This window comes from Fusarium falciforme, chromosome 1 (genome assembly GCF_026873545.1).
Source record: "Fusarium falciforme chromosome 1, complete sequence".
NCBI classification, from domain to species: Eukaryota; Fungi; Ascomycota; class Sordariomycetes; order Hypocreales; family Nectriaceae; genus Fusarium; species Fusarium falciforme.
In genome coordinates, this window is record NC_070544.1 from 5,691,187 (window position 1) to 5,716,294 (window position 25,108).

General features: G+C 54.8%; 8 protein-coding genes across 8 annotated transcripts; 3 read left to right on the forward strand and 5 right to left on the reverse strand.

The window, feature by feature from the left end:
* Positions 1 to 125: 125 nt before the first annotated feature.
* NCS54_00162400 (Hypothetical protein) lies at positions 126 to 2,453 on the reverse strand (the record flags this gene model as incomplete). Its single annotated transcript, XM_053147246.1, has 1 exon — positions 126 to 2,453. The coding sequence occupies one exon, from the start codon at positions 2,451 to 2,453 to the stop codon at positions 126 to 128; it is 2,328 nt and encodes a 775-aa protein (XP_053003221.1).
* A 266-nt stretch (positions 2,454 to 2,719) lies between these two features.
* On the forward strand, positions 2,720 to 3,529 carry NCS54_00162500 (Vacuolar protein sorting-associated protein 28; the record flags this gene model as incomplete). Its single annotated transcript, XM_053147247.1, has 3 exons — positions 2,720 to 2,803; positions 2,850 to 3,086; positions 3,137 to 3,529. The coding sequence occupies 3 exons, from the start codon at positions 2,720 to 2,722 to the stop codon at positions 3,527 to 3,529; spliced, it is 714 nt and encodes a 237-aa protein (XP_053003222.1).
* Positions 3,530 to 3,673: 144 nt separating this feature from the next.
* Positions 3,674 to 4,936, reverse strand: NCS54_00162600 (Mitochondrial distribution and morphology protein 12; the record flags this gene model as incomplete). Its single annotated transcript, XM_053147248.1, has 1 exon — positions 3,674 to 4,936. The coding sequence occupies one exon, from the start codon at positions 4,934 to 4,936 to the stop codon at positions 3,674 to 3,676; it is 1,263 nt and encodes a 420-aa protein (XP_053003223.1).
* A 435-nt stretch (positions 4,937 to 5,371) lies between these two features.
* On the reverse strand, positions 5,372 to 12,939 carry NCS54_00162700 (1-phosphatidylinositol-3-phosphate 5-kinase; the record flags this gene model as incomplete). The annotated part of the gene is made up of 3 exons (XM_053147249.1): positions 5,372 to 5,474; positions 5,527 to 6,131; positions 6,181 to 12,939. The coding sequence occupies 3 exons, from the start codon at positions 12,937 to 12,939 to the stop codon at positions 5,372 to 5,374; spliced, it is 7,467 nt and encodes a 2,488-aa protein (XP_053003224.1).
* Positions 12,940 to 13,965: 1,026 nt separating this feature from the next.
* On the forward strand, positions 13,966 to 16,022 carry NCS54_00162800 (Hypothetical protein; the record flags this gene model as incomplete). Its single annotated transcript, XM_053147250.1, has 2 exons — positions 13,966 to 15,667; positions 15,769 to 16,022. The coding sequence occupies 2 exons, from the start codon at positions 13,966 to 13,968 to the stop codon at positions 16,020 to 16,022; spliced, it is 1,956 nt and encodes a 651-aa protein (XP_053003225.1).
* Positions 16,023 to 16,971: 949 nt separating this feature from the next.
* Positions 16,972 to 17,655, reverse strand: NCS54_00162900 (Hypothetical protein; the record flags this gene model as incomplete). Its single annotated transcript, XM_053147251.1, has 3 exons — positions 16,972 to 17,185; positions 17,444 to 17,550; positions 17,614 to 17,655. The coding sequence occupies 3 exons, from the start codon at positions 17,653 to 17,655 to the stop codon at positions 16,972 to 16,974; spliced, it is 363 nt and encodes a 120-aa protein (XP_053003226.1).
* Positions 17,656 to 21,223: 3,568 nt separating this feature from the next.
* On the forward strand, positions 21,224 to 23,131 carry NCS54_00163000 (Hypothetical protein; the record flags this gene model as incomplete). Its single annotated transcript, XM_053147252.1, has 3 exons — positions 21,224 to 21,524; positions 21,592 to 21,887; positions 21,941 to 23,131. The coding sequence occupies 3 exons, from the start codon at positions 21,224 to 21,226 to the stop codon at positions 23,129 to 23,131; spliced, it is 1,788 nt and encodes a 595-aa protein (XP_053003227.1).
* Positions 23,132 to 23,621: 490 nt separating this feature from the next.
* On the reverse strand, positions 23,622 to 24,499 carry NCS54_00163100 (Hypothetical protein; the record flags this gene model as incomplete). The annotated part of the gene is made up of 3 exons (XM_053147253.1): positions 23,622 to 24,110; positions 24,163 to 24,234; positions 24,293 to 24,499. 3 exons carry the CDS (start codon positions 24,497 to 24,499, stop codon positions 23,622 to 23,624), a joined length of 768 nt encoding a protein of 255 aa, XP_053003228.1.
* Positions 24,500 to 25,108: the final 609 nt, after the last annotated feature.

Consider the following 25,108-nt stretch of genomic DNA (forward strand, 5'->3'; position numbering starts at 1 on the left):
GTGAGAGTGAAGGTGTAAACAGAAAGAGATAGGTATCCTTGATTCAGGTCTATCGGACAGAAACCCATGTCCATGTCTAACATAACATAACATAACAAGCCCAAACAAACACTAACATTTTTGGTTTACTCTTCATCATCCTCGTCGTCGCTCTCTTCGACCTCGTCCTCAACCTCCATCTCGTCATCATCTTCCTCTTCCTCTTCTTCACTATCATCCTCCTCCATCTCGGCCTTTTCCTCCTCTCGCCTCTTGCGGTCCTCCTCCCTTCGGGCCTCCTCGAGCAGCTTAGCACGCTCAGCGCGGGCCTTGCGTTGACCAACTACGTAGGCACCCAGGGGCGTCTTGGCCAGGTCAAAGTCTCGCAGGAAGGCCTCGACCTGCGTGCGGTCCTTGGGGGCAAACTCGACCTTGGCGCGGCGCTCCTCGATGAACTTGGCGTTGGCCTCGAGCTTCTGGACGAGGAGGACGAGCTGGCCAAAGAGCTTGGCGTTCTTGTTGCCCTGGGAGCGGCTGCGGGTCTGCTTGAGCCAGCGCTTGAGTTGGATGGTTACGGGCAGGGCGAGCTCGGGGAAGGCGATGGAAGTGGCCCAGAGGAGGAAGTACTCGCCCAGGAGCTCGACGACCTGCTCGCCGACACCGTCCTGGTAGACGCGAGTGCGGAGGTACGACTTGGGGGCCTTGTAGGCGGTGGCAAAGTCGAAAGGCTTGATCGATGAGGGCTTGGGGGCCTTCTTCATCTCAGCAGAGGTGAGGACCTCGAGCAGAGGAGAGGCCAGGGGGATGAAGGTGCTGGTGGCGCGGGAGATACGGAGGAGGGAGCGGATGAGGTGGAAGCGGAGAGGGAAGTAGATGGCGGTAGGGATGAGTCGCATGGCGCCGAGGGTGACCTGGACGAGAGGGTAGATGAGCAGACGGAGCTGGCTCTCCTTGCCGGCCTCGGCCTCCTTCATGGGGCTGCAGTGCTCGGCGAGGACGCATGACCAAAAGTCGAGCGAGTGGGTGTATTGCCAGTTGTAGACGATGCGGAAGGCATCGTTCTTGTTGTGGACGATACTGTTGCGTAGGTGAATGGCCAGCTGTCGGATGAAGGTGAAGGCGGTGGTATATCCCACGGCAGGGTCGATGCCCCAGAGCTCAGCAGCCGAGTTCTTCATTAGGTTGATGCCCTGGAGGGTGTTGGCATTTGTGACGCGGCAGCCCTGGATGAGACCCTGATAGACAGCCTTGAGGACCGTCTCACGAATGCCCTTGTCACCAATGACGACGAGTCTGCGTAGCACGAGGAAAGCGGTGATGCGCGTCGTCTCAGAGCTGGCGGGTTGGGCCCAGAAGTTGACGACCGACTTTGCGAGGGCCTTGACGAGCTTCTTAAAGGACAGGAGGTAAGGGAGGATGGGAGTGATGGAAGAGAGGGTGAGCTTGAGGGTGCCGTCGTCGGACAGAGTGCTGAGGAGGTGCATGATGGACGACGTGTACGTCTTGAGGAGCAGAGACAAGGTGCGGAACTTGCGAGACTCGGTCTGCACGTGTACCCTGCCCGAGGCGGTCTCCTTGACGGGGAGGTGGTGGTTCATAACCGTGGGGATCTCCTTGAGGGCGAGCACCAGGATGTCGTTGAACACGTCGGGGCTGTTGATGGTGTATCTCTGCTGCGAATCCTCATCCTCGTCCTCGTTGAGGTGCGCCGCGCATCGGAAGGCGAGCACAACCCGTCGCGCCGCCCGCAGCGACATCTTCTCCGTCATGGCCTTTCTCCAAGAAGCAACCATCTCGCGCGTCAGCTCGTTGCCAACCGCAGCCTCTTCTTCGGGTTCCTCCTCGGCGTCCTGCTTCTTCTTCTTGTCCTTCTTGCGCTTCTTCTTGGGCTGCTCCTCCTCTTCCTCCTCTTCCTCACCGCTGAGCTCGTCCACCTCTGCCAGGTCGGCCTTGTCGTCAAAGTCGAGCGCCTCGGGGTCGTTCTCCTTGAGGAACTTGTAGAATTCGGGGTCCTTCTCAGCGAGCTCGTCCATGGTCTGCTTGCTCATGCCGATACCATCATCGCCCTCCTCATCGTCATCGTCGCTGTCGCTGACAACAGGCTCGGCGCCAATTGAATCCTCAGAGTCGCTAGCATCGTCGCCGTTGGCCTCGGGGGCGTCCCTCTTGCGCTTCCCAAGCTTTCCAGCCTTCTTGTCCTTCTTGCCAATAATGTCGTCGAAGCCGCCCTGGAAGAAGTCGTCGACGCTCATGTCATTGATCTTCTTGCCCTTGACGCTGGGCTTCTTGACCTCCCCGTCATCCTTGGGTCCATCGAGGTACTCGGCATCCTTTGCCCTGCGCGCCTTCTTCTTGTCCTGAATCTGCTGGCGCTGCTTGATCTTGGCACTGGCTTTCCGCTTGTCGAGGACGCCCGTCAGGTGCTTCTTCTCGAACTTCTTGGTCGCCTTGAGGTTCTTCTTGCCGGGCCCCATGATGAAAGATTGCGGAGCGCCTCGGCGGTGAAGAATTGGTGATTGAAGTTTTTAGGTGGTTGCTTCGGTTTGGTAGAGTTTGGCGGGTTCGACCTCTCTTGCACTGAACCAAAAATTTTGCTGCAAGCTTATCGATAACAAGCAGCCACCAGAAACAGCAGGCGGTGTAGCCATTCTGCCGCGTCCCTACGTAACCATCCCATCCCACCTTCGAGCTTCCAGGTTGCGACAGCGTTGGGATTGAAGAAGTCAATGCCTCGTTCATCATGATCCCGCGACAGGGCTATGCGCCTACTCCGCATAGCTATGTTCCGAACACGAGCCTTTCTGCGACCATTAACCTCGACGAAGTATGATACCACAAAGTCGCCATCGACCGCCGCTAACCGCGTGTAGGAAGTCAAGCTCACCAATACTCGCGCCGAGCGTGATCTCCAAGAGTCTCTCGCCGAGCTCTTTAGTATTATTGTCACATTAGACGAGCTCGAAAAGGCGTTTCTGAAAGATGCCATCCCCGAGGCCGAGTACACCGAGATCTGCGAGCGGTCGCTGAGGCAGTATAAGGCGCTGCTGGCCGATGAGACCATCGCCAACGAGTTCCAGGGCCTTGAGGAGTTCAAGGCCAGGTGGGATGTACGGCGCTCTCTCAACCGCAGTAACAACTCAATCTGACATCCACACAGCTCGAAGCCCCCCGTGCCACCGAGCGCATCCGCGTCGGCATGCCCTCCACAACCATCGACGCATCCTCCTCCGCCCCCGCTCCAGCCCCCGCCGCGGCAAACAACACGAGCGGCGTTCTCATCCTCGAGGCGACCCAAGAGTTCATCACGTTCCTCGACGCCGTCAAGCTCGGCCTCCTGTCCAAGGACCAGCTGCACCCTCTCCTGTCGGACGTGATCCAGTCCGTCAACCGCGTCACCGACAAGGACTTTGAGAACCGCGGCAAGATCGTCCAGTGGCTCATCACCCTCAACCAGATGAAGGCCACCGACGAGCTGAGCGAGCACCAGGCCCGCGAGCTCGAGTTGGATATTCAGCAGGCGTATCAGGGGTTTAGACGGACTTTGACGTGATTTGACTACGTATGATTTGACGCTGGGGAGAGCCCAACATGATGCCTACGCCTGTGTAGAAACTATCGTACATGCCTCTTTCAGAGATACGGCTCCTTTTTTTTTCAATATACCCATAACCATCGTTTCGTAGCCCATGATTCATTATACCAGGAACGTCCAGAAACTGGGATACACAAACTCCGACTCAAAGATGCGTCTCACCTGCTCCAGCACAAACCTCTCGACCTTGCCCACATTCTTCAAGCTCTGCTTACCCCCATCCTGCTCACCAATCTCGCTCTCCACGCGGATTTCCTGTAGCAGACCTCCAAACCTCGGTTTGTGATGCTCATTCTTGGTGCCTGCTTTAGTCTGGCCAGACTCGTCTCCATCCTCATTGTCAGGGCCGACGGCCGCGAGGGCATCGTCTGGGCCGAGGAAGCAAAAGTGAACACGCTTGCGAATCTTGGCTAGGACTCCCACGCCATCAAAAGTCAAGCCTGTGATGTTGAGCTTGAGAGGGATGCCGACGAAGCTGGGCATGGGATAATCGAGCAAAATCTCGGCCGTGAGGTGCAGTCGTATGTCGCCGTTATAGCGTATTCTGAAGACAGCCTGGACATCCTCTACGCGGGGTTCCCTTCTCGGGCTACCCTCCTCTTCCTCTGGCTCATCGTCATCGTCCACAATGGCAGAACCACCGAGATGCGTATCCCTCGTAGGTGGTCTGGATGCGCCAGCTGAAGTGGGCGCAAGTGTCGATACACTTCCCTTCTCACGCAGATTCTGCAGAGGCGGCGCAAGGCTTGAGTGAAAGTTGTCCAAAGAGATGATACTGCTCGTTGACGGATTCCGAGTATGACTTGGCGTCCTCATCTCATAAGGTGTACCCGGCGCGCTCATCCAATTCGTGTGATGAGCACTCGCAACAGCAGCCAAAGGCGTGTGCGTCCCCGTGCCAAGATGGCCTTGAAAGTAGCTCAATCCAGGTCCCCCCAGAATCCCCGGCGTGGACGTGCCCAAGAACGGACTTCCGTGATCATGGCTCATCATCTCGTTCCTCAAAACCTCGCTCCTGAGCCCGCCGCCAGGTCTCCTCCGATACCCTCCCAGCGGCGTAGGTCCCGGCCTCAACCTCTCAGGTTCCGGAGGTGGTGGCGGCGGCGAGGGCTCCTCTTCGCTCTCGTCGTCGTCGTCATCGTCAAATTCTTCCTCGTAAAAGTCCGGAAGAGGATCCGTAATGTCCTTGAGCTCCAGCGTTGGGGGGATAGTGCCAAAGTCGAAGCCGTGGACCGTCACTGAGCGGATGAAGCGCGGCAGAGGCACCGTCTGAAACTTGTCATGAATGAAGGATCGGATGCGCTCGGCGAGGGCATCGCCATCGGGGCCGCTAGTGAGCGCCTCCCAATTGAGATCTATTGACATTTGGCTTCCGTTTTATACTGAAGGGAAACCAAGTTTGAGAATGGGTCGGAAGAGGTTGATGTGATGATGTCGGGGACGAGGACAAGCCACTTGGTGTGGCAACGCTACGTTATAGCGGCCTTTAGTGCTGTGGGTGCCTGAGACGGTGTCCCAGCTTCCCGTCTAAAAAACCAAACATCACGACTTCAACACAAGATTGACCACAACTATCATGAGATATTTCATGTATGATTCGTTTTTAGCATCAGGGTATCTAAACACTAGTATATATCATGTGAAACCACCTTGTAGAATCGCGAGTCCAGCCTGTCTTAACGAATGCTCCTCCATGCAGATGTGAGTCAAACATGCAACACAATGCTCTCCATGAAACACACGCCCCATGCCTAGGTATTTATCTTCCTCCTCCATGTATATATACTTTTGCTGACTCCCTCACCGAAGCATCTCAGGCTCCTCGAACCTAGCCCGCCCATAGTAGTGTGGGTACTGAGGATTATTAAAGAGGTGCCAGCAGTTGGGCGCTTGCAAGATGTATCTGCCAGTATGTTAGTGACGTGAAAGCATAGTAGAGCAGATAACAAACATACCTAGCCATCGCCTCTCGGAATCGGGACTTGTACTCCTTCGGACTCGTCACAGTAGGTCGGTTGCGGCCTCCACCAGCGAATCCGCGATCCTTGATCCAACTCTCAAGCTTCTTGTCCCATGTGTACGTGCGGATACAGTCAATGATGCCAACCACGAGCTCCTTGCGAGCCTCATCGACGGCAATCATAAGGGAATAGTCCATCACGTTCTGTCTTGCCAGGAACAGCGTATCGTTCCACACAGAAGCCCGTAGCAGCTTCTTCGAATGCTCTCGTGCAAAGAGCGGCGACTCATAGATGTACTCGACCATGTTCTCGTCAAGCAGCACCTCATTCTGCTCTCCTGTCGACTGGATCTTGCGGTTGCGCATAGAACCCTTGAGATCAAAGATTCTGGTTGCTGATCGGTCGTAGAAGAGGTTCTCGGTAATCAACAGGTCCAACTTGATGTCCGTTCCAGTGACAGGGTTCTTGATAAAGACCTGGAAGAATCCCAACATCTTGGCGATCACAGAAGGGAGGTCGTGGAACAGGGCTTCGGCCATGATGTTGAAGTAGCCTGGGGCGAAGCGCAAGAACGCTGATGTCTCAATAGGCGAGAGGGACTGAGAGTTGATTAGCATACGCCCAAGAGAAACGGTACAAGAAGCCTACCTTTAACACCAGTCTGTCGTCAAGCGTCTTCAAAAACACAGACTTGGTCTTGCCGCCCTTGGAGTCCCACTTAAGACACCGGGACAACGACTCGACGATGCGCTCTGCAACGCCGCACTTCCTCCTCAGTGCATCAAACTGTTCAGCGTAAAAGATCTTGCACGTCATCGTGGCAGACCCCTCGCGGAACTGGTACTTGAGATGTGTGCCTGTGACACGGAGTAGACTCTTCTCCAGCTCCGTCTCAGACACCCAGTCAGTGCCGTCTGAGGGGGCAGACTTGGGCTCGGTGTCGCCGCCACTTTCAACCTCACGCTGCATGACCTCCTGAGCTTCTCGTCGGATGTTAGCCAGCTTGCCCTGATAATCTTCACTGTTGAGAGCGAGAGCAATGACGGAGCTAGGCTCATCCTCTCTAACAATGATATCAGAGTCGACAAAAATGTGGTCAGTCGCGTTGACAGGATATTCGAGTGGCTGCCAACCGCTTGCCGAGCGTTCGGCCCAGAAGTTGGTGAGATACTTCATCAAGCTGGTCTTTTGGTGCTTGGGCAGCTCTAGAGGAATCTCACTCGCGTCCACAGAATCGGCAATCTCCTTAATGTCGTGTAGATACTCGTCCGGAACAGAGTGCTCAAGGTCACCACCTCTCTCCTCATCATCTGAGAGGCATTGGCTGGTGGTCGCGGCAGTTGCGTCGTCATTCTCCTCCTTTTCTTCCTTCTCTTCCTTGCCCTCCTTTTCCGTGGTCTCTTCCTTCTCCTTTGGTTGGTGTTCGTCCATCTTGAACGACGGCTCGGCAGGAGTTGGAGGTTCGCTGGCAGGCTCCATCTTGGTCGGTGCATCAGAATGACGCGAGGCGATGCTCACAGATCGCTGCTCAGCCTCGCGCTCTGCAATACTCTCACCAGGAGGGCTTGGCTCCTCAAAAGCCTCATTCACATCGTCGTAGACCTCCACAATGGCCTTGGTGGTGGTCCTAGGGAGCATGGCTCGCGGTTGACGCATGCTCGCAGCACGCTTCTTGCGGTCTCGGATACGTTCCTTTTCAAATTCCCGACTGAGCTGCTCAAAATGCCTCGCCAGAGTTGATACCTTTGATTCCCTCTTCTTGTGAACAAATCGTGGTATACTCGACGCAGTGGCTTTGCCCCGGTTCTTCAGGTTGCTCAGGCCTAGACGATCTGAGAGCTTCTTATCCACTCTGATCGAACCTTCGGCCGCAGACGACTCGGGGGTGGTGCTTTCAGGAGGATTCGTCTTGGATTCCTTAATTCCGAGACCCTTACCAATCCCTGACTGTGTTCTAGGCAGTGTGCGGGCGGGGTGGGAGATCGCCCTGACCATGGGAGGTGAAATGCTATGTCCTGCTTTACGAGACGGGAGAGCCGCAAGTGGCGTGGCGGCCCCATGGCTAGGTTGGTTTGGCTGAATGCCTTGCTCCCGTCGCAGTTGTTCAACTCTTTCCGACAAGGACTGTCCGGGAGGAGGCAAGGACGACGCGGGAAGGGTGAGCGGCTCGGCTGATGTCTTGGAGCTCTCACCAGGCACAGATGGTGATAGTGGAGCTGGCACATCCTGAGGCTCCGGAGATTTGGGAACCTCGGGCTCTGAAGGTTTAGGCACCTCAGGTTCTTCCACTGGTTCAGGTTCTGGCTGAGAGAGATCAGGAGGTTCGTGGGTAGTTGTCGATGGGGTGCGAGCCAGGTCCAATGGCTCTACTCTCTCGATAGCCCCCTCAGCAGGGATATCAACCTTGCCGTCCTCAGGCGATGGTTCCTTGTCTTCGGTAGGCTTTGTTGAAGCGACACTGGCCTCCATGCTAGTGTTGTCAGTGTAGTCCGTCGGTTGAGTGCTCTTCCCTTCTTCCTCAGTAAACGTCTGCGAAGGCCGCTCCTCACTATCAACAGTCGATGGTGTGCCTTCATTCGATGCAAGTGACTCCTTCGACTCATTGTCCGTAAACATCTTCTTGAGCTGCATGATGGTCAACTGGCGCATATCCTTGTCACCCAAGAAGTCTGCTTCGAATGTGGCAAACGCCTGGTCCCACTCGCCCGCCTTCTCCAGCATCTCGCGGACGATGCTGTTGAAAGGCACCACCTCATAGTACTTGGAGTTCACATAGATGTCTTGTAGTCTCTTCACCATGGCCGGCTGGTCTTCCCTGGCCTTTGCCGTTAGGCGATCAACCTCTGCCTTGCAAAGCTCGGCCTTCTCGGGCAGGACACTGTCGATTCGGATGCACATGAGCCTAGACTTGACCGAGGTCATGAACTTGGCCCATCTCTCCTCCATCCTGGTAAAGATCTCGTTCTTGAGTTTCAGGTCATTCGTGACTTTCCAGGTGATTCTTGCTCGAGGCACGACGATCTCCAGCAGATCGATAGGGTCCCAGTGAATACGAATTCTCGCATCTTGAAGGGCGAAGTACCTAACGTGGTCTCGATGGTGATCATGAGGACAGTCATGCAGGTCCTTCATCCTGAGACCGCGGCCCCAGAAAAGGAGCTCCAGGTATTTACCAAAAGAGTACTTGAAGGTAGCCTCAGACATGAGCGTTTCTTCAGTGTCCTTCTTGCAAATTTTGCAGTACGTCCACATCGTGATCCCATCTGCAAACTCGGGCCGTGTCGATGTGTTGGGCACATTCTCAACAAAGACCGTGATTCGGGACTGGTCATGTACATAGGTTCTGTTGTGCTGAAGCATCTTGCGTTCGCAGCCGTTTGATGTGCAGACCTGGTCCATGGTATATGCGAGATCCTCAATGTACTGTCCCAAGGTACAGTCAGGGTCCATGCCGGTGTCAATGTGCTGCTCATCGTAGAAGTTGATGGCGACCAGAGATGGCTCGGTGCATGGGATCTTTGTCTCGGTGCAGATGACTGAGTACAGAACAACAATGTTCTGATGCGAGTAGGGATCGAACAGATCGAGGTTACCTTGGATGTACGTCTCCCACTGACGGGTATGGGTTTCGTAGTTGTACAAGGCTTTGTCGTACTCAGCATCGTGGACAGCGCGAAGAATCTCCATGATCTGTTGTGGCGCCTTCTGACCAATCTCCTCGACCATCTCGGGCTTGATAAGCTGGAAGCGCTGCGGCTCTGCTTTCTCCGGGTCGCCCTTCTCTTCGTAGTAGTCGTGGTCGCGGAGTCTTCGCAGGTAGAGCAGTCGTCTCTCCTGTTCGCGAGCCTTCATCAGCAGATATGGCTGCGTGAACTTGACATACGGCGAGGCAGACAGGATCTTGGTCTCATACTTGGCCACCATGTCGCTGTAGTATGTGGGCATAGGGACATCATCCGGGACTTGGCTGGTCTGATCCTGTACAACGGGGTCGTGCTCCTGGAGAGAAACGAGTCTGGCGCGTTCTTGGGCAAGTTGCCCAGATTGATTCAAAGATCCAGTTTCATCCGTTCCAGCAATGCTAGCGCTGTCCACAGTTGTTTGCGAAGGCGGCTCGCTCTCTCCTGGAGGCTGATTGACCACGACAGCTGGACCGTCCTTAGAATGATCGACGCTGTTGACGCTCAACGACCTGATGCTATCACCCAGAAGATGCAAAGAGCTTGTCATGGAGTCGCCACCTTCCGGAGGCTCGATCGATTCATCTCGAAGGAGGCTCGACTCAAGCTTAAGGTTGTAGACGACATAGACCATGAACTCCATGATGTGCTTGACCTTGGACAGCACCACGCTGTTGGCGCCGCGTAGGGCAATGGTGCAGCCAAGCTCCGGCGTGCAACCAGACAAGAAGATGTACGACTTCTTGCGGCCCGGATAGTCATTGTTCACAAACGTCCTGACTTCAAAACTAGAGCATCGTCCAATCTGTACGGGCAAGGCCAGCATGTCTAGGGAAGAGATGATGTCCGTCTCAGCACACCGAGCGACCGCCTCAATGACCGTGTGCTTAACATTGTAGGCCACTGAGATGTTCGCCTCGGAGAGATACTGCAACGCAACACCCGAGATGCTCTTCTCAGCAAGGAGAACTTGAGGGCGAAGATTGGTGATCCTCTGAACCACAACTCGCAGAAACTCCTTTTCCTGCTCGATGACGGGCTGCAAGCTCATAAAATGCTGTTGGTGCCGTTGATACTCAATAGGGAATGTGACAAGCAGCACTCGTGGATTGGTGATCCTGCGGGGCATGCTCTTGAGGGCCAGATTCTTGGTGAAAACGACCCCAGAAATGTAGGCCGTGTCGCCAGGCTTACCTCCAGGGATTCTTTTCAGCTTGACATAGTGCCGAATGTCCATGTCTTCTCCCTTGGCCACGTCTGGATCCACGTCGTCTGTTGCCCGCAGAAGGATCGGGACCAGTGCCTTCTGCCATGCTGGTGGGTTTGATATTTCGGCATCGTCCAGTAGCTGATGCAAGAGCTTGTCGACGTGTCTCAGGCTGGACGAGTTGAGTTCGGCTTTGGGCACTTTCTTGTGCTGCAGCGAATCACTCCTAGTGATCTGATTTCCACTTTGATGGGGAGTGTCCAGAGAAAAGAGCATCTCGGACGATTGTGACGGTCCCTTGTACACGGCAGATTTCGGGCGTGGCGACGGGAGATGATGCATACTGCCGCTGACGTTGCTGGTGTTACGCCGCCTCGGTGCCCGTCGATGCCCAACGAGGCTGCTGGGAAGTTCATCGAATCCCCCTCTGCTTACGAAACTCATCCCGCTGATGCTCTTCTCGCCTGCTCTGTGACGATACTTCCTACCAGCGTTCACATAAGGTGCGAGTTCCGACTTGTCGTCGCCTAGACTTCCAGGCTGCAAGTCGCCAGTCATTGTTGCAAAAATGCCCATCTGCTCGTCCTCACTTGACTCGTCGGACATGTAATCAGCCAGCTCCGGATCAATGATATTATCGGCATGAAAGGCAGGAAACTTTGGCTTCTTAGCATTCTCATCGTCAATTCCTCGCCGGAAGGGAGCCCTCTCCTCAGGGGCAGGCTTGAAGCGTCCGAGGAAGCCACTGTGCTTGGAATGGTGTCGTTTGTGGCCTGCAGAAGAGTGAGGGCGCCCAGTCAGCGATTTGAGTGATCGTGATGAGCCTGGTCTGCTGAGCTGAGGTGCGTCGATTTCAAGGACGGCAGCGGTACGAGATTCCCCGATGCGGCGTGTTGCAGGAATAGTCATCATGGGGGTAGATACAGGCCGGGAGTCTTCTGAGCCTTCTGATGCAACTCCGGATTCAGGCTCCCTCTCTCTTGCCTTTGATTGACTGGCATTGCTGGGGGTCTTGGCATGGTTGGTGCCAAAGAATCTCGGCATAAAGGACTGCTCATCTCCTGAGTCGTCGGAACCACTCCCATCGAAACGCTTGGTGATGACATCGAGACACCGCTTGCAAACACGCAGTGAACCCTGCACACCGAATTTCTCTCCCGATATGACCGTAGTACATTTTGAGTCGAAGATACAGCCACAGGTTCGACAGTGATGTTTTCTTCTGAATGCGGTGAAAGGAGTTTGGCAAAGGAAGCACTCCTTGACGGTGTCGTCCTTCATCCAGAACTCCTTGCTCAAAACTTGCTTGCGCATTCGTGTGAGCTGTGCGTTGACCTGCTCAGAGGCCTCATCATTGCTGGTGGCTGTGCCAGGTATCCTAAGATCGCCCGACGCCATTTTCTGCGGCTTTGGGCCCTGTGAGAAGGACTCATGGCACACAGAATCGTGGGCAACGGTGCTGATGCGGCTGGGCTCTGCAGTTCCTCGGTCCAAAGAAGATTCTCTTGAGTCTTGGCCACCAGGGGACCTCGACCGGCTGATCCGATCAATGACTGCAGGCTTCCTTCTGATGCTGTCGGGAGATAACAAGGACGAGGTAATGGACGGGCTACGAACACTTCGAGTCTGTATTGAAGGAGCACGAGGATGCCTTGGACTTGTTGGGCTTTTGAGACTTTCGTCAATACTCGAGGTGTCGTCCCGCTTTGATCTGGGTGGTAGTTTTCCGTCTTTCAAGTCGTACAAGTTGGCCGACGATTCAGCTGTCGAGAGGTGGGCCTGGAGATCGGCCCTGCTGCTGATACTCTTTCGACTTGAGCCCATGCCACCACTTTCCTCAGTGCGTAGGGTACTATGGCTAGCATCCCTGTGCACCGTAACAGGAGCGATCGTAGGATCGACAGCAATAGAGCTGGGTGCCTTTCCGGAAAAGCTCTGACGACTGGTGGTGTTGGACTTTTGCGCTGACATGAGACTGATACTCGATGGTTTCGAGGATTGAGATTGCTGTGAACGTGTCTCAGCAGCTACACCGGCGTTAAGCGAGCCTCCATCAGTCGTGAGGGGGATTTGGGATGAAGTAGTGGACAAGGTTGCGCCTGTGTCAGCCCGACTAAGCGAGCTGATTGAAGCTTTCGAGGCATGGTTTCCAACGATCGACGTCCGCTTTGAAGAGGGTTCCGATTTTTCTGACACTGCTTGCTCTTGCGGTGCTTTTGAAGAGCCTCCAGCACCCACAGCTTCCCTCAGTCGGCTGTAGAGACCGCTAAATCCTTGCTGCACCAGATCGCCTGCAGTCCCTTTGTTTTCGGAGGTTGGAGCCGCTGTAGGGGGCGGTGCAAAGTCGTTGAAGGTGGTGAGAGAGTCACACTGGCTCGCAGAGGTGTGTATCTTGTCAAGTGTGTGGGCAAGTTGGCCCTTGTCGGTGGTAGAAGCGGCGGATATAGAGTTGATGGAATCGCGGCGGGTTCGGACCGGTGAGCTTGCCGAAGGAGAAGATGCCGAAGCAGCCCCCGACATGATGTTTGTTTGTGTTTTATGGATCGAGGTAGAAGACGTTGGAGAGTTCGAGGTCGGCTCGGGAGTTGTCGAGTCAAACGTTGATAAACAACAGCAAAACAATCGTCAGTTGCAAGGCCCTGGAAGCCCAGGACTCATTCCATGTGACGTTTGCCCGTTATCGTCATAAGCAAGCTCGAGATGTCGGCAGCATGGTGGCCTCGAGAATGTTTCAAAGAGTAAGTCAACACCTCGTCACTGGAAAGTGGCCACCACAAGACACAGCCGATCTTCAGGGTTCGCTGATCGGTGAGGACGTCGTGGGGAAACAAGGACACCGGCAAGGGCTTGGGCTTGGGAGGCGGGACGGCGCCAGGCTAACGTCGTGTGTCGCATAGACGGGTTGGAGTTTGAGACAGGCAAGTCAAGCTCGGCAAGATGACGAAAGAGCAGTAGCAGCGTCCATCGGGCGCCGAAGGAATGCTGTCCCGCGCAGCTAATCACGGCTGTGCGTCGTCAAGTTCAAAGGTCAAGAGCAAGCTTGGGGCGTCCAAGTTGGATGCGTGATGGCGTCAGACCCTGGTAGGCAGCGACAGGCGCTAACGACTTGGGAGTACCCGATACAATACGACCCTATCTTCACCGCCACCCTGGGAGCCCACTCAAGTACCGAGTACTTAGCCCCGATCAAGCACGAGCCAGCCTGCCACGCAAGGGCTCCCTCCCCAACCAGACCCCGCAGATTCCGACGACGCGGCCCAAAATTACCCGTCGCGTCGCGCTACATATCCGTCCGCACCCTACTATTTGTTTCGCACCAAGAGTTCTCTTGAGCGTCATCGAGGCAAATCCCTTGTCGCGACGAGCCAAGGCCTGTCGCGATCCTCGCTCTCACCTCTCCCGCGCACCACTGTAGCCGAATACCGCCCGCCCCTATCCGTCGATTGTCCCGATTGTCTTGCATCTCCTCGCTTCCACTTCATCGAGTATCACGGTAAAGCAGATGTAACGCCCTTCGCCAGTGGCGTCGGGCAATCTGTCGGGCGAATGTCTTTTACCTCGTCCCCTCCGGAGGACGTCACCGACCTCTTCAGACGACGCAATTTGACGAACATCCCGCGGGATCAGAAGGAGCTACTGGAGGACTCGGATTCCTGGGCGGTCGACCTGAAGAATACGCCTCATGGGCTTGCGCATGTCCCAGGGCATGTCTTGCAGACGGTGAAGGAGGCCTACACGGCCCAGAAAGCGGCCATCGACAGTTCTACGCCAAAGTCACGAAAGCGAAATGGAAGTGTCGTGGCATCTACGAATAGCAAGCGCATGCGCAATGGCATCACAAATACCCCAAGGGAGGACTCGGAGGAGTCAGCACAATCGTCGCCCGAACGAGAAATCTCCTGGGAGTCATCTCCCACTCGACCTGGCCCCTCCAAGTCGATTCATGTGGCCATCAATACAACGACGGTCCAGTCTTCGATGATTCAGGAAACGCCTAAGGCAGCTCGGGACCCTCCCCTAAAAAGGCGCAGTCCTTCTGAACCGTCTGAGGACGAATCCGATAACGAATTAGAAACCGAGATCCCCCAGGGCATGCCGCAACCCGGCGCCCCCGTTAATCGGACAGCAGCTCGCCTCGAACCAACTGCTCCGTTTCCTATGCCGATTTCCAGCAAGCCAATGGCTACACCGCCATGTGCGCAACCGTCTAATCCCACCCAACCCATTATTCCAAACACTGTCGTTGCCCCAAGGGAGACATGTCAAGAACTTGCTACCACCAAAAAACGGCAGTCCCGGCGAATATTCAAAGGCATCAATGTTGGGGATACGGAGAAAAAGGTCCATCACATGCCGAACCGCCTACCAGCAACAAAGACATTTGCGACTGTCGAGAGCTCCATCCCAACATCGTCCGACTCGATCATCCCTGCCACTCTGAAAACGACTGCGACACAGGACTCTGTCATACAATCCATTGAGGAGAACGAGTCCGATCACGACGCCAATGAATCAATGCGATCGGATGATGAGCCGCCGGTGGCGGAGCCTTCGAATCAGGAAGGTGAATCTATCATGCAATCCATTGAAGCACCCGAAGTTCACCAGAACGCCAAAACCCCCATGAAACGAAGTAGCCAGAAACCAGTCGCCGCGCAACAATCAGACGCTCAGCCCCAGGTGGAAACCTCGCCCGTGCAGGTGAATGGTCGTCAGGGGTCACAGAGCAAGGTCTGTCCGCCACTGTGCATTGGTCCCTCAGCAAGTAAGGAACCGTACGAAGTCTTCCTCCACCACTATCCATTGTTCGCAGAGGACGACTGGGGTCGGAAGGAAGCAGGCACCAAAATGAGCTTTGTCATTGCTTGTGTCTATCTCAACTGGCTCCGTCGACGGAAGAAACTGAGGGACTATCTGTATGACGACTTCATCCGTGCCTTCACAGAAGATTACAAGGAGTACGTCGAGAGCGCGAAGGGCAAGCAAAAAACCCTGGTCGCGATTGAGTGGTTCAACAAACTGTCTGAGAAGCCCACTTACAGTCAGTACGTGGTGAACCGGGGCAACCTCAGCTTCATCCTCAAGTCTTACCCCGAGGAGGTGGCCAAGGCGAGCATGACCATGATGAAGGCCGATGACATTAGCATATACACGAGCTCGGATCACGAGTCAGAATCTGATGATGATGTCGTGTCGAATCCCAGTGCCCCGTCTGACAAGGTGTCTCAGCGCTGGCGTAGCAAAGGAGGTGCGGGATCAAAGCAGCCTGCCCGTTTGAGCATCGACGGAGCCATGGATATTGATGCGCCAGCAACTCCCGCACTGTCGAAACCGGCTCCTTCGCGACAGCCGTCATCCAAGGTCTCAGACAAATCAGGGCTGAAGCAAAGGCCGATGGCAGCGCCAGCACTATCGTCTGCTTCCAGGCCTCGAAGGCCCGTCGTGAAAGCGCCACCACCGGTCTCATCGCGTCCCCGAGAGATTCTGACTCAGGCTCCCGCCCCGCCCTCACCTCAGATCCCCAGAACGTCCATGGCGCCGCCGTCCACCATCGCGACGCCATCTACAAGATCGCGGGCACCTCGGACGTCGCAGTACTTTGAGAGACTCTCTTCAAGCAGACTCAGCGCGACGCCAGGTGGGCGCAGTGCCGAGGAGCGCGCAAGACTCAGGGAGCATTTCAAAAGGAGGTCGTTGAACGGGGCGGATGGGCGTAGTACGCGGAGCAGTAGTCGGTTCGAGTAGGTTTGTTGCACATGTTTGAGGCGTCATGGAGCTGCTATGAGTGTTTTTGACATGCAAGGTGTTTAGTGCCGGCGTTCCGAGGTCAGGTCTTGTGTTGGTGTTGAACTGATACCCAGGGGAATCGTTTATCTTTAACTGTCATGGTTTATTAGCACGCTGTGTAGTGGAGTAGCGGAGAAAATAGGCGAGATGTATATCCAGTCGCAGAAAAGCGAGGCCAAGAAGTGTATCCTATAGGTAGTTGAGCGAAAAGAAAACCAGATCTCGAGGCGATTCTTTGGCGGAAAGAACTGTCTATTGTGCGTGGGCAACATGTCTATGGTAAGCTAGCTTGGCTCGACTGTGGCCTGGCTTAATTAAGTTGACTGGCTGGCCAACTTTGTTCCAGGATTCGAGAGCTCCCGGGGAGCTTTTGTTTTGGCGGTTTGCTTCAAAAGAAAAACCTGGGGGGTGTCTCGATCTTGGGGTGATTAAAGAAGAAAAAAAGGAGAATTCGCCTGTTCCAAATCGCCGTTCCTCCTAAGCGTGTCTCATGCACGGGGTATCCTGCAATCTTTTGTTTTTCTCTTGATCCATCCTAAAACTCCGTGGCACGAACGACTTCGCTGCCCATCTCGACTGTGATCTTTCGCCCTCGATGTTTTTCCCCGTGTGGTTGGTTGGTTTCATCGGTTGGTTGGTTGGTTTGGTGCATTTCAACACTCTGTTGTTGTTTTTTGAGTTCCGGTCCAGTTCAGCTTCAGTCGTAATCCATAATCCTTAATCATTAGAAGAGTCATCATTGTCGAATCATTACTTGGTCGACGTTCAAGTCTCAGCTTCCTCCTCGGCGGCGGTGGCGGCCCTAGCTTCGGCCTCCTTCTTGGCCTTGTGGCGCTCTTCCTCCTCGGGGGTCATGGTGCGGAGCTGCAGGGCGTGGATTCCACCCTCAAGGGCCATCTCGTCACGCAGCAGGGCGTAGACCATTCGGTGGCGGGCGGGCTGCATCTTGGAGGTGAAGGCGTCGGATGTGATGACAAGTCTGTCACGTGTCAGCAACATGCATCTTTTTTAGCCTGAACCAGGGGTTGATGCTGATGCAGGGCTGGGTTGGCGGTGGTGTGAGAGAGGGTCCGGGGATAGGCGGCATGGAAACATCCATGGAAGGACAAGGTACATGTAGAACGAGGCCATGGGACGGCGGCAAGAATGAGACGATGCCACCAGGAAAACAGAGTGAAGATGAATCACTCCGGGAGAAGGCGGAGGCTCAGACAACAACAAGACCAGAAACTCTTACCGGAAGTGGGTCTCGCTGGAGGTGCTGCCTTGCATGGGCTTGTGATGAGCATGCAGATGAGAGTCATTGTAGATCTCTAGTGTCTGAGGATCAAAGGCGGCGGTGATCTTGGAATGAGGTCAGCAACTGAGCGCATTATGCTTACAACAGCAACAAAAGTCAAGACTTGCCTTGGCCCGGATGGTGTCCTCGACAGGAGTTCCAGAGTTCATGGTAGAGAGCTGTCGTCCGACGCTCGAAAAGCCGAGCGCGTATCGTCGAAACATGAGGTGAGACGCAAGCGAGCAGCGGTCTGAGAGTAACCGTGAAGAAAAACCACGTCACGTCCTGGGTTTCGGTTCTTGCGGCTCTGCCAAGGTTGTCCGTAGGCTGGCCGAATTGAGTTGTCGACGATGAGATCAAACGTTGGCGCAGATGGAGGAATTGAGTTGAGAGAGTTGCAGAAACACCACGAGAGGAAGAGTAGCGGAGTCGGAGCCGACCAATGTGGATGAATGGATGGGCCTGAGTGGGCAACACAGAGGTTGGGTGGAAGAGAGAGAGAAGGTCGGAATGGATGAACGGATGAGAGCAAGACTTTTTTTTTTTCTCTCTTTAATTTATAAGTTTGCCCCAACAAAGCCACGCACACTTCTCAAACGTGACGTGACAATGGAATGGCAAAACAAAAAAAGAAAACGACGCGGGATGATGCAGCAAGCAAAGAGAATTAAGTAGGGAAGAGGAAGAGAGGAAAGAGGCGGGCAGGGAAGGGGGCAAAAATAAGGCGGTTCTCAATAAACCTTGGCTTGGGCTGGACGGCACGCCGCTACTTGCTTGGTGAGAGTGGCGGGCTGCGATGGGCTGGACTGGGCTGGGCTGTGACTGTGACTGTGACAACGGCAACCCAAGTCAGACCCGACGACGGGACTGACTCCTCTCAGCGGGTGAGGATTATTCAAAGCTGGTAGAGATTGGCCGTTTTCGGTGTGAAGTCGGTGAGAACTACACTTCACTTCTAGGATGGATATGCACAAGCAAGCACAAAAGCAACAAGCGCGCGTACACCTGCGCACGCTGGCAGAGACAAGACAGGCACAAGGCACAGGCACACAGGTACCAAGTAACCCCTTGCTTTCCATCCTGCATGGGAGGTCAAACTGCATCTTGCAAAGGCGGAAAGAGATGGCTTCTGCAAACGTTCGTTTTCGGCTTCTAAAGCGCGGGGATGCAACCCGCCAGCTTTTCTCCCATTTACCGTCTTTTCGACTTGTTCCCTTCGTGTGGCGGATGACTTTTGATTCGCCCGCGGGCCTCTGAACCCAAGAAACCAACCCCTGCCCCCCGTCCAATCCAGCAAATGATCAGCCGCCAATCTACTTACTCGGGGGATGCACATCCAGCCAGCTGGGTCGCCCGACGCCCTGACCGCCCCCGTTGAGCGGTGAAGCCACGGCCTGCATGAGGCGGCCCAGGTAGGTACCGAGTAGGGGGGTCCGGCCCAGGACGATGCCGGAAAGCATGGCTCTCTCGTGTATCTTTTTTTCTTTGTCCTCTCTCTCCGCTCCGTGACAGCTGTACAAGCTAAACTGTCGGGACGACCCTGGAATGGATGGATGCAAATGACTGACTGCCACGACAGGAGGCCCAAACCTGCCACTAGCATTTCCCCCGGTCCACGGCTTTTTCAACTTGACAACGCCAGCACGAGGCGGGCCCGTCTAATCCGGGAGACCACGGGGGGGAACCAGTCAGCGGGAACCCAATCGCTTTGACATCTGACCGCTCCTGTTCGGGTGAAGCTTTTAGCTCTGCTAGTTCCGTCATCCTGGTAAACAGGCACACGCAGCATGGTGCAGGGTGTTTCAACATGCACAGTTGAGAGAGGCAATCACCCACCCACCCTCCATGATCCAATCATCTCCTGACACTGTTTCTAGTCCGTCTTAACCTTGGACTGCGACGAACTTCTCCAACGGCAACTGCGAATGATGTGGCGGGATGAGAGTCATCTTTTTTGCCGTATATGCAAGATGAAGCAACTGCTTCGTCGATGATGCAGAGCCGAGTTGACTGAATAACTTGGATACCCGGTATCAGAGTAAAAGCGGTGTTATTGACAAGAACCAATTACTATCCCTGGAAGTGTGTCCGGCCAAGATGTGCCGTCAAGATACTAGGTTCCCTTTCAAGACTCAAACTTGACAACATTACAGTTTTGGAAGCCAGAACTTCCGGAGTGATGTAGGGAAATCCTCTTGCCGGTCAAGAGCCTAGTGCGTCTGGGTTACATTCTCCATCAACGCAACTCACTATCGATGGATGCAAAGGGCACGGCTTAGCCCTGAGATACCAACCGTTCACTAGACACAACCAGTTAGCAGCTCATTCATACCCAATCTCGGGCCGGGCATTCTGGGGTTGATCAAGAAAAAGGACGTACACTTGGGATCGTCAGGGTACCATCTCTCCAAGCCAATGGCCTTTCTTTCCACACAGGTCATCTTTAGAGGTCGGTCTGGTTAGCGGCCTAGTCGACATTTTGCGGCTAGATGATACGTACAACGTGACTTCCGCAGCACTCGCACATGGATGGACTCTCACCCACTCTGCAATAGTCGGTAGCTGACGCGCAAAACAATGGCGTGGGACCGACGGAGACGGTTAAACCGAAGGGGAAGAATGTGGTAACGCCCAGGAAGATGACCCAGAGCTTCATGATTGGTTTTGCGGCTGTGATCTCTGGCCACGATAGGAGCGGGGAAGATGGTTGGTTCGTGTTAACCATGCTTGTTATTTATTTTATATTGCCCGAAACCCGGCTTCAAGGTTTGTTGAGTTTGTTCATGACAGTTTTCCTTATGATGTGTACACCTTGTTAAGTTGACTACCGTGTTCTGCGAGTTTGGGTACTTAGATCGTATGGAGGTATCGAGAGGGGACTCACACATCCTACCCGGGACGGCGTCAAATCTACAACAACTAAACTTGACCAGCGTGGAGCCTTCGGATCTTCGGACCCCATAATCATATCATATCTCCTAGTTTCCCCCCGATGGCATCGTTATTGGACTTGAGACGCAGACAAGGTAGCAAGTCAAGCAGCTCCAAACTTTGTTTTCTGCAACCATCCGTACCGCCGACATGCATCAAGGCAACAGGGGAGGTCCGTGTTAAATACAGTCGCAATTTAGACACCTTGTTTGTATATTTATGCTCACCAGCTTTTTTTTACCTCTTACCATCCATGCATGCGGATGCACATTGGATTGTGTCGCATTGCAGATGAGCGTTCAACTCAGCCTGACGACCGACCGCCGCGGACGCAACAGCTCAAGTGCCGGCGCGGGTTGGATTTAGAAACTCGTTGACGGGAGCTGATTGGTCTTGTGCCCGAGGATTCAAGTACAGATAAAAGAGAGGGAAAAAAAACACAGGACGGCATCTTGTGTCCTGTCACAGGGTACGTACCTCCGGGGAGGACGGCACCCTCGGCCGGGCCGCTACCCGACGTCACCAACAATTGGATCCCACATGGGATGGATGGGGGAGGAGCTTCAAAACCTCCATCACCAAAAACAATTTGGACATCAGGCTCGCAGATCGACAATCACCCCCCATCCTAACCCCCCTGGGCAAATGCGCCGCCGGTTCGGCCTCGGTGTCGTACCCTAGCTTCCTGAGCTCTCTCTGCCTGCCGGCTTTCTTCCTCGGCACCCGAATTGACCGTCGCATCCCACCTCTTGACATTGGAATCGAACCCTTGTCGCAATCCCGGCGGTTCGGGACCTCACCGTCACCATGTCGCTCCTCCGCACACTCGCCGTTCGGCGCCCGGCATCATACTCCCCCTTCCTCACCCTCCGTCCTGCCTGCAGAATGGTGTCAACGCTACCCCGCCTCCCGCTCTTCGAAGCCGTCGCAAACCATGATCCCGACTCCAAGGCCGTTGTCCACTCCCTCTCCGGCCGCACCTTCAAGTATGGTGAGCTGCTTGGTGATGTGCGCCGTGCTCGCGACCACCTGTCCGTAGCTGCGGGCAAGGAGGACCTCAATGGCGAGCGAATCGCATTCTTGGTCGAGAATAGCTACGACTACGTAGGTGAGCAAGTCTGCGCGCTGCGACACTCCGGCTCCGATAACGGCTGAGTTGACAATGCCTCTCAAAGTAACGCTCCTAGCCGCCATGGCTGCGCGCTCTATCGCCGTGCCTCTGTCTCCAGCCTTTCCTGCGCCGGAGCTTCAGTACATCCTCAACCAGAGCGAGGCGTCTCTTCTCGTTTCTTCAGCCAAGTTCGCAGCCAAGGCCAAGGAGGTGCTTGCGACGGATCTGACAGCTAAACCGGCGCATCTTGAGCTTCAGAAGCCTGTTGGTGGGGGAACTCATGAAAAGGTCGAGCTGGGCGACTCCAACCCTGGAGAGGCCGGCATGATGCTGTACACATCAGGCACGACAAACAGGCCGGTGAGACAGACAGCGCTGCACTTATGACACTCGGATACTAACCCCTGGCCTAGAAAGGTGTTCTACTACCTCAATCGGTTTTGACAGCGCAGTCTCGGTCTCTCCTCGAGGCTTGGGAATACTCCCCAGCTGATCACCTCCTACACGTCCTCCCTCTCCACCACATCCACGGCACCGTCAATGCGATCTTGACACCTCTCCTGGCCGGCTCAACCATCGAATTCATGTTCCCCTTTAATGCTGATGCCGTCTGGAAGCGCCTCTCCGCACCTTTCCTCGCATCTGCCGCCAACGATGCCTCGGCTCCCAAGGACAAGATCACCTTCTTCACCGTCGTGCCCACCGTATACAGCCGTCTTCTCTCCAGTCACAAGAGCCTCCCCCCTGATGCTCAAGAAGCCGCCCGGAAAGCCATCTCACCAGAGCACATGCGCCTCGCCATTTCTGGCTCCGCCGCCCTGCCTACCCCTATCAAGACAGCTTGGAGGGATCTTAGTCACGGCAACGTCCTCCTTGAGCGATACGGCATGACTGAGGTTGGTATGGCATTAAGCTGTGGCCTCGACTTTTCCGATCGTGTCGATGCCAGTGTCGGATGGCCCCTGCCATCTGTCCAAGCCCGTCTGGTTGATGTCGACACAGGAGATATCATCAAGGAGGGCGAGGAGGTCAACAAGGAGACAGGCCGAGAACGCTCTGGCGAGATTCAACTCCGTGGACCAACCATCTTCCGCGAATACTGGCGCAACCCGAAAGCGACAGCCAGTGAATTCGTCGACGACGCCGACGGCAAGGGCCGCTGGTTTAAGACGGGCGACGTCGCCGTTCGCCGCCCTGTCCCCTCTGCCGCTGCCGCTCAACCCTGGGCTCACGGTCCCTTATACTTTATCCAGGGCCGCAAATCGGCCGATATCATCAAGACTGGCGGTGAAAAGGTCAGCGCCCTCGAAGTCGAGCGCGAGCTGCTCTCTCTACCTCAGGTCGCCGAGGCGGCTGTTGTCGCGGTGCCGAGCGGTCAATGGGGACACAAGGTTGGCGCTGTCCTTGTTCTTGATAATGAAGTTGTCAAGAAATGGTCTGCGCTCGACATGAGGCGTGCCCTCAAAGATCGCCTGGCCAACTATAAGATTCCTCAAGTGATGCGAATCGTTGATCACATCCCACGGAATGCCATGGGCAAGATCAACAAGAAGCAACTGGTCAAGTCTATTTTCCCTGATGATATCAGCGGCGATGAAAGCTAAGAGCATAATGAGAAATCTCTGTATTTACTGTACTACTTGTTGTAGATTTGTATGATAAAGCTGCATAGTTGAGGGGAGCACTGTTGGAGCTCGTTGAAAGCATCACATCTAGCACGGAAAATCACATAGTCATCAAAGCACAGCGAATCCTAGGTGACCAAAATGTACATTATCTATTTTCATATCCCCAGTGGCCGGCTTTTCAACCTCCATGGTTGCCACTTGAGAAAAGAGCTCCGAGCAACGCCAGTATAAAACTTGAACCAAGGAAATCAAGGATGAGTCATGGCTGGCCACGACCGAGTGGTTGTCTTGGTCCAGCATCTCAGCCCCCAGCCACTTCGTTTCTTGCGTCGAGTTTCCTCCTCCAACCACTTGCCGTCCTTTCGTCCACCGCTGCGTAGGGCCCATGATGGTCAGAAGCATGAAATGGTCATTATCGGATATCGTGCTAAATCAATGTCGTCCCTTTTCGTCATCGTGCATAACCCTAGACAACGTGCTTGGCCTTGGCCCTTGTGCTTCCGGAGTGAGCACTGTCGGTGTGACCCGAGAACTCGACCTGCTCGGTAGCAGGCAGCTCCAGGACCTCCTTGAATCGACGGCCGATAGCCATCAGAATCTCCTTACCCTTCTCATTGCTACGGCCCTTGCCGCCGGCCACATCACCATCGCCTCGGCCTGGAATGCTCTTTCCTATGGTGCGAGTCCAGACACCGATTCGGAAAAACGCCTTTCGGACGTTGACAACAACGCCCATGACCTCACCGTCGTCCTCGTCCTCGAGAGTCTCGCCAATAGCGGCCATCATAACCTGGAGCCAGAGACGGTCGACGTCGATGTTTCGCTTGTCCTTGTACTGGTAGGACCACTTGCCACCGTGCTTGTTCTGGGGGTCCTCCCACTCGGGGCGGACACCGGCCTTGAACAGATGGTAGTCGGACTTGAGGGAGAGCTCAGAAACGGCGGCAACGTTGTTCTGAAAATGTTAGCATGATCGAGGAGAGGTTATCGTGTCGATTCGAACTTACGTAGACACCCCAGAACTCCTCGACGGAATCAAAGGTGATGACCTCCTTCAGAAGATCGTTCCAGTTGTCACCCTATCGCGTGCAGTATTAGTATCGGGTCGATGATGGTTGAGAACGGGTTCCGCCATACCTTGCCGCTGGGGGGCTTGGTGAACCAAAGAGTCCACTTGTTCTGAAGAGGGTGCTTGACGTTAAAGTTGTCCTTGTCGTGGAAAACAGTGACGGGCTTGTCGTCCTTGATATCGGAAGCGGACTCCTTGCCGTTGGGGTCAACGGGGATGGTGGTGAGGTCGACCTGCTCGTCCATCTTGGGTGTCTCTGTCGCAGCGGCGGCCATTGTGATGGAGGTTTCTTGTTGGAGCGCGTACGGGAGATGTCGGTTTAGGTGAGAGAGGTGACTTGCGAATGTGGGATCGCGGGGCAAGTTTGAATGATCAAAGCAAAGAAGTGGGAGGCGGTGCGAGGGTGGGGCGAGAGCATGAAATTGGTAGGTCGACTACTTCTTTCCGACAACAGGTAGAGGAAGCGTTTGCGACTTTGCGCCAGGCAAGAGTCGACTCGATCGAGAAGGGAGAGAGGAGTCGCGAAGGAGGTGACGTTTGTAGGTTCGTCGGTAGGAGAGAGGCGGCTTGTTTGATTTGAAGATTGGGAGGCGCAAAGGTCGCAAAAAATCTTGGGTGCTGACCTAAGGAAACTGGAGGTTGTGCCTTACCCCAAGCGACCCAATCGGGAAGGAAGTGGGCCCTCAAGTTTATGCCTTAATGCCTTACATGTGTGGCCCAAGTCCACCTCTCGAGTTGTTTCCCATTCTGGAGGCTTGTGAACGGTGGGGAAACTCCTTGTCAGAGCCTCTCCCGTCGATCAGACAGGTGCCTGCATTGAACTGACGGGAGCTACCGACCAGGTCGTGGGTAGCGGCAGGTGCTGTGCTAGCTGGAGGTGGATG